At 37.6% G+C, this 12,285-nt stretch overlaps 1 protein-coding gene across 5 annotated transcripts in view; it reads right to left on the bottom strand.

The window, feature by feature from the left end:
• Window positions 1-12,285, bottom strand: part of ENAH (ENAH actin regulator) — an 89,781-nt gene that overhangs the window by 29,509 nt on the left and 47,987 nt on the right. For 3 of the 5 annotated variants that reach the window (XM_027911424.1, XM_027911426.1, XM_027911427.1), the window contains exon 4: window positions 3,144-3,228. In XM_027911424.1, the coding sequence (XP_027767225.1) occupies window positions 3,144-3,228 (85 nt within the window). Of the gene's footprint in view, window positions 1-3,143; window positions 3,229-3,588; window positions 3,601-12,285 lie in introns of all 5 variants that reach the window. The other 2 variants (XM_027911422.1, XM_027911423.1) reach the window with 1 other exon arrangement.

Below are 12,285 nucleotides of genomic sequence, written 5' to 3'. Positions count from 1 at the left end.
CAAGTACTCCCTGAGAGGGAAAGCATAAGCCATGTGTTTAAGGTTTCTTAAAAGAGAGTAACAAAGGTATCAATTCACCAGACAAAATTATTTCATTACATCTTATGTGTAATCTTGGCTTCATAAAAACCTCAGTGTTTTAGACTGTGCATCTGGTCCTTGAAGATTTAGAAATTGTCTCACTGCACAGTAAGCAGCGTAAGCATCCAAGTAAGAAGATCTGCAGCAAAATAAGCAAAGTAATATTACTATTTTAGCACTTCTACTCAAAATGTAAGGCATCTAAATCCTTGCTAAAATAAAGAAGAATCTTTGAACCAAAATAACACACTTTTGCTGGGAATGATCTCATTCAGTTCTTAATTTCCCCAAGATTCTTGAACACTGATTACAAAAGCAAAGGAAAACATCAGATCTGTTGAAGAGCTCTCTTTAATATGCTGCTCTTCACTGGTCAGTCCTTTGGCAAAATACTTCTGAAGAAATGTTTCTATTTCTGCCTAGGAAAACCCTGAAGCTACAAGCCACATAATTTAACTTTGAAATTAGTCCTGCTTTGAGCAGAGGGTTGGACTAGACCTCCACAAGGGTCCCTTTTCCAACTTTAATTTTCATGCAAGCAGATGTTTTTCTCCAGCTTAGAATAATTTCAAAAAATAATTTTCCTGCACTCAACATGGCAGTCAGTTAAACACTACTAAATCCAGGTACACCTAAGGAAAGGGATATGAGAGTAGCACTTAAAGACAATGATTATCAAGCCACATTTTAAGGAAAACCCCCGTCCAACAGACGTATTTCACAAGCCACAGACTTAGCAAAGTCAGCCTTTCTCTTGATCCATCACAAACCCCATATTCCTTCCTATGCAGTAACATTTATTCCCATTTCTCGCATTCCCCGTAGCCTTAGTGCTCCCCACAGGATTCAGTTCTGCCCACACTGCCTTTACCCTTTAATGAGATTGGGAATGTCACTCATAGATATGTTACAAGTAATACATGCCTAAACCCTTTTTTCCCAACTATTTACTACTCTCTACATTATGGGAATAAGTCTGTGGTTCTCACAGTCTGAAAGCTGAAAGACAGTTACTACAGAAGAGAAGTTCGAGCTTAGAGTTAATTGACCTTCATTAAAACCATGTAGTTACAGCAGTAACGAGACTGAAGAAGCACTTGTGAAATGTTTTAACGAAATTACATGTTCTTCTTAAGCTTAATGACACAACACCAATAGTCTTTGCACAGACAATCTGGCTGGCAGCATGAGTAAACACTCCAGAGCTCCATCCTCTTTTAAGGGAAAAAATCAAATCAAAACCAGGACCAGACTTCAAAGAGGACATTACATTAGATGAAAACAATTAGAGCACACTGATCAAATGAGAAATGAAGCCATAAGAATGCCACCTGATAATATGTCCTTGACATACAAAAAATTTCAAGAGACTTGCAGAGCTCTTAATATAGGGCAGCACTTTTTCCTGAAGAGATGCCTGTCTACAATGCTTCCCTGAAAAGTATTTCAGCATTAGAAATTACAGTTAATACGGCCTTCTAAAGGAACAGACATGAAATAAAAATACTAAAAGCCACTAATATAGAACAGAAAAAAATACCTAAAGAAAAAGAGCTTTTTAAAAGTCTGTCAAAAGAAGTGACATAAAAGACCTTTACTATGACAGCAAACTTTTACATAAATACATCAAACAGATAAATTTGTAATGAGCTTCTTGCTATTTTTTTTTAAACAAGGTAGCTTTCAGATAAAGTGATCCCTGCTCACATTAAGAATATACTGCAGAAAAAAGATGGACAAGTATGACCAATTTTGATGTCAAAACTTTGTTCAATATGTTTTATTTACTAATTTACCAAACCTGCAATATTATTCCCGAATTAGCAATCTGGTTCTGCTCACCTTTTCATAAACAAAGTGCCAAATATCAACACAGAAAAAACTTCAGTGCCAATTAGACCCAAACATGTTTAAGCATTTTTCCAGTTACCACAGAAAGCTATTAGGTGCATTCACACCATCAGTCTGGACCACCTCCCATTTATTCAAGGCTCTTGTTCCCTGCATCTGTACTGCATGTGACCTAAATGGTTCCCAGCATCCCTTCAGGAAGGGAACAGCTAATCTCCTGGGAGTATTTTGACGGTAAAACAATCCAGGATTGCACCACAGGCAGTATGCTTGGGACAGCCCAAGGTCTTGCTGTTTTCATTTAACCCAGTCTAACAGCACCGTCCTACAAGACTTTGCCATTTCACATACCCACATCCCACACACTAAATCTACAACACTAACCCATATTGCCACAAAACAAACGAGGGAATCTGGCAGCTACAGAGTTTCCTAGAACTTGGGCACATCACTGATACAAAGCAATAAAAGGAACAGGAAAAAAACCCATACGTTAAAAATGTTACGGGTCTGAAAAATATCCCATAGGGTATAGGACAGAGCAGTGTGGCTTCACATCGCAGGGAACAGCTTAATTTGGTGGAGTGCCAGCTGGTCAGGGGAACACAGACTGCACACTGAAGGCAGCACAGATATAACCAGTACTGCTACAGCTGAAACTTGAACAACTAAAGGCTACATAAATTTATACACCAGAAGTAAAAAAGGAAGGTTTCTTTGCTAACTAACATAAATGAAGGCAAACAAGATTTGCAGTAGAATATTCTGTCTAGTGCATCCACATTCAGGAAGAAAAGCCGTCATTTGTGATGATACAATTCTCTGTTCCTAAAGGTTAAAACTTCCTTCTTTGCTTGCTGCTTTCTTCTTTATAAGCGTGTGTCAAAAACTGAAGACACAACAGTCACTGCAAAATTAATTAGTCTGGTTGAAATTGACAGCAGTGAAACCTCCCAAGGCTTCCCCTCTGATCTGCAGCTCTTTCCTGACAGGCCAACAGCAGTTGCATTGTGTGAATGGGTGGAGAGCACGAACAAGGGATCAGCTACAATCAAAGCTTTTACACAGCCGAGCTGCGCTAAGGAAAACCACACGCATACAAATGCTGCCCTAATGCAAGAGAATAATTCTAAGTCCTTGACATTTAATTTCTCATCATTAGGAGGTACCACTTTCTAGAATTTAACAGCTGTTTACTTTTATTACCATACCTTCTCTGGATTTCCAATTCTTCTTGTGATGGACCATTTTGCACTTGAGAGGGAAGCTGTGAATTCTGTCGAGGCAATGTAGGACCTAAAAGTGAAGACAAACCATAAAAATGGTTTGAATTTTTTCCATGCAGAAAAGCACATAATCAAGGAAAAAGGCCAGCCACCACATGACTTTAGGAACTGTTCACTTTTGCCTTTTAAGTCAAACAAGCTCAAAAACATAATATAGCAAATAAAAACTGTAACAAATATTACCTTACGCATTTACAGAATGAGTTTATTTCACATGGATGGGAAGGCTTCACAGAAATGCAAAGCACATTTTATATATGATGGAATTTGACAAAAGCTTTGAAAAGCGCTCCAAGTCTGATATTTTCTTAAAACAATGAACAAATATTCTTGGAGGAACAGGAAGGGCTCAAAAAATTAAAATACTCACCTAAATAGAACACTGGAAAAGGGGAAGAGGAAAAAAAAAAAAGGAAAAAAAAAAAGAACAGGAGAGAAAAAAAACATCAGAACCTTATCACCACACTGAGAGAAGGAAGATAAAGTATGTTTCTACAGGTCACAACAAAATTTACTCAGATTTTAGCTCATCAGCTTGGATCAAAGACTTTCTTTTTTGGATAGGTTAGTACCGGGTCCAAAGGAACAGAGGCACATAACCAATGTACAAACTGAATCCTGCTAAGCACAAGATGCAAAAGAGAAGGACATGCAAATTCATCTTCAGTTTTTACTGATGGCAATTCTAAATCATACAACTTTCAAATAACTGTATATGTACATTTAGAAATGAAAAATGTATATGTACACTGAGAGACGAAAAGACTTTTCAGTCTTTCTCAACTGTATTTACAGTACAGAATTATTTAAAAAGTATTAACAGAAGTGAAGAAGATGAAGTGTGGAATGGAATACAGGGGATCAAGAATGCATTATTTCAGTAAAAACGGGCACTAAACCAGTAAATTATCTGGACTATAGCTACACTTAAGATTATGGAATTTATAAGCAAGCAGAATTGAAAAAGATTAAAATGTGTCAAATTCTGAAAATGTCCCAAAGCAAAACAGTAATTTCTTGCTGAGATTCCACCAAACTAATTACAGTAATGGAGTTGTAATGAGGTCGCCCCTATATCAAATACCAAAATGTAGAATTTGTTTCCCATCTGAACTTGTGAAAGTCATCCAAACCCATGAGAAGACCATATGTGATACACTGACACATCTAGGACAGGCAAACAAGTGCCCTGTTTAAAGGCTATACAAAAAGGTTCATTTACTCAGAACAGCATAGTACTGTGTCCACTGTGGTCATAAAGACAATTAATCCTGAAAATTATAAAAGTGTACACTATCTGTGTATCCTACAGTCAGAAAGTAATGCAGGAACTTAATTCTGGAAGATAAAAGCAGAAAGTGCACTACAGAGGTGGTGTCTTCCTGATTTACTCTTTTCAGCATGTATCATGTACCATGACATGATGTTGCCCTTGATGCATTATTTTTGCCTGAAGTATCTCCAAGAGATATCCACAGATATAAATCTATACTATTTTTAATGTAAAATATTAAACTGCAATGATAAACAATAACTAAATTATCATTGAGTAGAAACATCTGTCATATTGGTCGTCTGGAAAACTTTTCAGCTTTAAAACTTCTGTAAGGCACACGCTCTCCTCTCATCTCCCCTGTGTGACAGGTGGAAGGCTTTAAGGCCCATAAAGCCATGACTGTAGCTTGCAGGCAGCTGGGCTATTTGCTGCCTGCACCATGCTGCAGCCTTTCATGGACTTTTACAAGAAGGCACAGTCCAGCAGCAGCTGTGCTGCTGCTTAGAGATGCCACATACACCACTACTGCTTGCCATGTCTAACAGAATCCTTGGAGTAAGTCAAGGTTCACAGTCTGAGGTGCAAACTACAAGTAACACTTTAAGAATCAGATACGTGATGAAACACCCCTCGTATTTCTCAGTGTGAAACACACTGACCTAAAAATTAACAGCAAAGAACAGAAATAAAAAGAAATAGTCATACTATGGCCATTTACCAACCATTTCTCGTACTAAAAAGTACAGCAGAAATGAGAAGTTCAAGCTTCTGTCCATTTAATCTTTAAGAGTATTTAACCGAGGTTTTTGGAACAAGGTATTATCATGTGCAGTACCTGAACACAGACCACCACTCTACAACCTTTCTACCAGTGTGCTCCCATTCTCTTTTTAGTCAACCCCTCCAGAAACCAACGAGCTTCACTGGCACTGGCTATTCCAATCAACCTAGCTATGAGAAAACCTGTTCTTGTAGCCTCAAACTTTATTCCAGAACTCTGTCTGCCAGAAAATCATATTGTCACTTCTGCAGAAGGCCACCATCAGCAAGCCAAGTTAAGGTTAACTTGGCCAACCTACTCCAGTGATGTCCTTCCTTCATAGCTGTACAGGCAAGAGAGCAGAACACAATCATCTGCTGACAATGAACTTGGTGGTTCTAGTATTTCTGACACATTTTGCTGTAAGGAAATGCAATTTGAGTGTATCAAAGGCTTTCAAGAAAGAAAAGTTTCTCTACCAAGTCATTTGGCCAGTTCTCTCATCAAATTTCTCTCTGCAAGCACAACCACCACGTTAATGGACATTGGCAAGTTAAAGGTACATACCAGGTGGAAAAGTACATTTTATCCTAGAAAAGTTATTGCAGTAAGCCAAGACCATCATTTCTTTGTCTGGCTGGTGGGGCAGGTGGTATATTAAATAAGCAGTAGCTAGCTAATAAAAAAAGCTTTCTCAGAGGCTTTTGAACACTTCAAGATATTTCAGAAACATCAATCCCCAAGAGAAACACAGATACTGCCTGGAAAAAAAGTCTGATCCTTCTACAGGATCACTTAGTCTTCAGAAACCAGTACAAGCCAAGTAAGAGACGAGGCTGAATAGTCTATTCATTCTGAGTTTTAAGGAAAACCTAACATCTTTGTTTTTCTAAAGAAAGCACAGATGGTGCACTCCGCAGTACACTCTGACAGACAGAGGATATAATTTCATATTAATTTGTTCAGCAGCCATTCCAGTTTTAGTGCTTTCTGTTTTTCAGCTTATTCTCACCTTTGCATCACATCACCCTTCCTCTATGACAGTTCAGGCAAATGCATGGTGAGAGATGGACTGGAAGTCTAAAAATCTTTAAAAAAATCCAGGGAAAGAAAAGCCTGCATGAAGCATTTTTACCAGCTAGATCACAGCCAGTTCTGGTTCTTCATGTAGTCACACAGACAATTATGCTGGCATAGCTCAGAGAACAACAGACTGCTGGGGGCTGCTTTAATCAAATTAGGTATCCCCAGTACCACCCTTTTAAACCACAACCAGAGCTGGAGTTTATCAAACTCCTTAACTTCATTTTCAGCCCTAACTGACAGCTTACCTGTATCTCCATTCAAAAGCTGAATCAATTTCAGTTGCACAATCCTATAAAGGCATAATTAGCAAACTGGAGATGGAAACACGTGGCTTCTCCTCCCTTGATGCCTTCGAGTTCCTCCATTCCTCCAGTCTTTCAATTCCATTGTCTGTTCTGGAGTTTCACACCACACTCTACTCTGCTTCTTTTAATGCCACCTGGATTACGTTATCAGTGTTGACATAGCACCTGGCTGACATTGAGGACATAACCTTCCTATAGCCCTAAAAACCCCCAAGTATCTGCAGTTCAAGATTGGCACAATACATGTACTACAAGTTATACAATGAGCTACAATGTATACTTTCATTTGGTTGGACAGGCTTGTAAGAAAAGGATGGGTGAAATGGTTTTTGTGGGGACTGCTGACAGTCAGATCACATGAAATCTTTCTCAGAACCTCACATGCCCTAGGGTTCAAGAAAGCAAACACACACAAAAAACCTCACTCCTGCACTTCCTGTACTGTTCAGAGCAGAGCATTAAAAGAAAAAACTCTCATTCTTTAATAGATCCAGTAAAGTTGGTCAACTATCACACATGAGAATTTTAGTTTGAGGTGAAGATCTCTACTTTCTCCCCAGAGAAAGTTTATATAAACAACTCAGTAACTACGAGTTTCCACTCTTTCCTTTCTCAACATGTTAGTGCCAAAACTAAGCAACATTCCAATTATGTAGTCTGATATCCAAAGCAAAGTATGACTTGACTTTTCATAGTCTTTTCAAAGACTGAAAGCAAACAGCAAGTTTATTTACACATGCATATAATATAAATATAACTGTACTAACTATAATCTTCAGAGACAATTTTCATCAAGGACAGTTTGAGTACACCTACTAAGCTAAGACCACAGGCAAGAGTTCAAAGCCACAGCCATAAAGATGTATTTCTGTATGAGAATATAAGAACTTAGAAAAAAGTGTTCTACAAAATGCTAAAATGTTTTCTGAATAAATGGAAAGCAGGATTTTCAGAGATCTATGCAGGGAGTAGTAAGAACAATTATGGTGAAGTACCTTCTTTCACTTGTCCCTACCTCCTTCTCCTCCCATTCAGAGCCTGTCCTGGTCTAGGACACAGCAGAACAAAGTCTGGGGAGACTTGCTAATCAGCCTTCAGCAGAAACAAAGCCACACCAGTCCTTGAGACGTTGACTTGTGTTATGGATTTATATGCAAGACTATGATGGCCAAAAACTAGGTATTAACAAGTGACAAAACTGTTCTCTAGTACTTCTATTTGGGTGAATCATCTTTCAGCTGAGTTTTCCCTTTCCTTCAAATACCTACTTCCTCTTACACTGTTACCATTTTGTAACCACCTTCAGCTGAGTTAATTTAGTCATCACTTTATACTTAAAGGAAATACTTTCCATTTCACTCCACAAGTGCTTTTACCTGATCAAGATAATAAAAGGGAGCAAGAGTAACAAAAACATTCCTTAAAATACATTTGAATTTAAGTAGAGGTAAGCCTCCTATCAATGCCAGCAGAGCCTCCTATCAGTGCCAGCAGAGCCTTAGAAACCAGGTGCTGATAACCTGGGTGCCAGGCTTGGCTCAGCACCAGCGTGCTGGGTGACCTTCAGCAGGCTTCCACTTTGCCTCTGCTGTCCTTTCATGCAGGGGGAGACAGAGACAAAGCTTCAGCAGTAGAGAACTACGGTTGCCTAGAGAAGCTACAATATCACAAACTTAAAATAGCAATTATTGAAATAAAATATATCAGTACCATCTACTGTGGAATATTTACTACTTCCCCTCCTCCCTCCCCACCCCAGTTCCGAGAGAATTTGTTTAAATAACAATGGTATAGGTGATGACTGTTGCTACTGGTGTATAATACTACAGAAATGAGCCTAACAAAGCTGTTTTTCCATAACTATGTTCATGACTTTTATGAGAACATTTTGTTCCCAAAAGGCAGATTTCATCTATCTACAACTTCTACTGGGAATATTTTTAAGACAACAATATGAACTCTCAGGAGTAAAATATATATTGACATTCCCCAATATTTATTAAACAATACTTTATCCACAAATTATTGTACTTTATATTTGCCACACAGTTTAGACCAACTACCAAATTTTAATTAAATTCTTTGTGTTGTTCACCTAAAAAAAAAATTAGTGTTTTCACATGATACATCACTAATTCTGAAGAACCATGGAAATCAGAAACACCGTACAGGCAACCCTTAAAAGTTCGTATAACTTAGAAACTTTCCCTTCACTTCTAAATACCACAACCAACACTGATGATGCTTTCAATAATCTTAACTGCAATTAAAATGAAAAGGAAGTACTTTGTAATAAATAGTTAAAACTCCTTTGGGTCAGTATTTTGGCATGTAAATCAGGATTAGTTAATCAGGATTAGCTATTGTAAAAATCTAGAAACTACCAAAATTTTTTCTTTAATCAATCCCACATCTAAAAGGAAAGGAAAAATCTTGCTAGCAAAAATGGGAGATATTATCCAACCTCTGACAACACAGGTAATAATACCATCATGTTACTCCCTTTCTTGCAGGGAGTGCTGACAGCCTGCTCCAGAGGCTTGCTGTGAGTACAGGTATAGCATAATTACTTCACTGCTGTAGAATTTCTGCTCTCAAAACAAGTTTTAGCATGACATGAACCAAAACACTATGAAGAGAAGCATCTGAGATCTCCCCACGAGCTCCACATATATTTTTCTCATTTCAGTCTTCCACAGTCTCTCCATATATTCCAATTAGGAGACCCCAATTTTCAGTTCTGTTTGCATTTCCCATAGATATTAAATTATTCAATCCATGATATGAGTGCATTCCCCTACCAGAAAGGATTTAATTAAATCTGCTGAAAGAAAAAAGGATGCACATCAGTATACAGCCATGGAAAAAGCATGCATATTTACCCCATAAAGGTTTTTTTTATTTAATAACTGGACAACCTAACTTCTAAAGTTAATAGCTCAAGAGAAATTCAAAGAACTTGAACCACAGGAGCTTTTTTCCCCCTGAGATTAGATGAACAAAATAATGAGACCCTGGAAACACAAAAACTGTTTCTTTTTCCTTCCCCCCCCCCTTTTCCTATGAATTAAACTGTGATCTAAGGCAGTAGTACTACAACAGCATCACTGAAGCCATTCCTATCCTTGCCTTTATATCCAGAACACCCCAAAGTCTTTTCAAGAATCAATATATAACTGCTCAAGATTAGTACAAAAGGCATCATGAATCTTAGGTATATGTAATAAGAATTAGAACAGGCTTATTTACGGTTGTATGACATCCTTCAGTTCTTCTTCCGACACTTTCATCTTCTGCAACAAACAACTCAAAGTACCTCCTCAAATGCAAATCACACATATATAAATCTCATATTTTGTTTCCTATTCCCTTAGCAAAGCTTTCCTAAGATTTAAGAGAGATGCCACACAAAGCAACACCAATTCCTGCTGAACTAGTAGGTACTTTTGCAGCAAAACTGAGTACGATACTCCTTTGTTCCTCCCATCTCCCAGCCTGCGCTTCCCTTACTTGCCCTTATTCCTTCAAAGAAATAATCCATTGTCTCACACACAGAAGTTCCCCAGCCATCTAATTTCCCTTCATTGACACTTTACTCATTCCAGAGCCACTCTGACTGCAACACTGAGCTCTACTTAATGCAGATATTAATATTTTTTTTGTAATTCAATGCAAAACCTTCACAGAGCCATCAGCTTTAGACAAGACCAATTAATGAATATCTGAACTCACTGCACACTGCCAAAAATCCTCTTCAAATGCCCTCTTAAACTGATGACATACACTTGTCATTTGATGAAGGTGTAACTCCAAACAATCATTCAATGAAATAAATCTTTCAATACCTTCCCAAATGAGTAACAGAAAGAATTCTTAGCTCAGTTTTAACACAACTCCTAAACAGCAGGAGGGAAGAACCTGTAGTATTAGTAGTCTACCTTAAAATTCCAGGAGAAATAATGTCCTGTGTTGTTGTCTTTCTCTGCTGGATTTGCAGGTGGCCTACAATCTGCTCAACTAGCCAGCAGGAAAATAGTGTCTGGTTGAACAGCTACTATCTAATGCAATCATTCAAACCAGAACAGAGATAAAACACTTTTTTTTGATTTTTACATAAAATAAAATAAGCAGAGTCCAAGCATGTAAGTCGGGATGTTCATATGATCAGCCCTGTAAATCAGAGGGAGAAAAAAAATCTAGACCTGCAGAATATTTCAGACAGTTTCACTGACAAGGCAGCCACCGCTTCATAGCCCTTTGAGACAAACCTGGACTGTTTTTTTTAAAAGAAAACTGTTTTAGAAGAAAACTGCCAGCTGCAGAAAAGCCTTTCACTTCAGAGACTTTTGCTCTGCATTCTGAACTCATTAGAAAGAGGAAAAGTCCACCCCTGAGAGCTCAGCAGTTCAGGCACCCAGTGCCTTCACCTCAGCTTCGGCAGATCCACTAGAGGGAGATCCTAAATTAAACAACCTCCAATTTTGTCAGCAGCCAGCAGAACAGCTGAGGATGCCAACTGCAAGCAAAGATCAATGACATTTTTCAAATATATGCAAGAGAAGGAGACCATGACTTAATTTTATTTTAAAAAGAGCGAGAGAGCCATACCCAACAGCTGACTTGCAAACTAAAAGGATGTACACAGCACAATCTTTAATATTCCTCAGAAGTCATTTAGATTTCTGTGAACCCTTGCATAAAATTTAAAATTCATCTACAGCTTTATGAATTCCTGAATAGTATCCTCAGCTAACATTAAAAGTGCTTTCCTTTTATGAATAAAATACAACATATAATAACCAAGCTAATAAAAGAGAAAACAGCAGAAAATCAAGGATACTGCAAGAATCAAACTTCAACTGTAAGCAATTCTACAGTAAAAAGAAAGTTACCTATATAGCATTTATTTTACTTGAGTTGGAGGCTCTATAGGCTATTTTATATACACTAGAAAATACAGCAATTTATTTAAAATATCAGAGATGAGTTGTCCTCTTCAAGTACAGATTTTTGAATTCTTTAAGTAGAGATTTTGAAGCGGTATGATCAGAATACCAACTGCATGTGTTAGAAGTCTTTAAAATAATAGCAGATAATTTAAAGAAACAATACCATCAGTATATTACGCACTGGTCTTCAGGTATTAGCACAAATTCCTTTTATAACATATACCTTTCCAACACCTTTTCAAAAAAAAAAAAGGCTGATCTGTTTACAGAACAAGGGAAGTTGCAATGCATTTTCTAAAATGTAGAGCTAATATTAGAGCCTCAGAGCCAGTGACCGATCTAAGTAAATATTCAGCTATTTCAGAGATGCTGGGGGGGGAGAAATTAACAGCAAGGATTCATTTCTAGCTGCACTTTTAGGAAATTATATCAACTATAGAGAAAATAAATGCATTAAACTTTGAGCAAGGAGTCCAACTAGCTTGATCCTAAACTACAAGCTACTCAGTATCCTATTTCCAACATTGATGCAGGCATGTTTAGAAAGATACTTGATCTTTTCTAATTCCTACACTGATAGAAGTTAGAAAAATTGAGTAATATGTAGATCATACATATTAACATATGTAGATCACATATATAAGATAAACCTCGCAGCTGATAAAATTTAGGAACACTTGTTGACAGTATT

Source organism: Empidonax traillii, unplaced genomic scaffold (genome assembly GCF_003031625.1).
Source record: "Empidonax traillii isolate 1590-97213 ecotype Southwest subspecies unplaced genomic scaffold, ASM303162v1 scaffold31:size1920502, whole genome shotgun sequence".
NCBI classification, from domain to species: domain Eukaryota; kingdom Metazoa; phylum Chordata; class Aves; order Passeriformes; family Tyrannidae; genus Empidonax; species Empidonax traillii.
The sequence above is the reverse complement of the archived record's forward strand: the minus strand, read 5'-3'. Positions and strand labels throughout refer to the sequence as shown.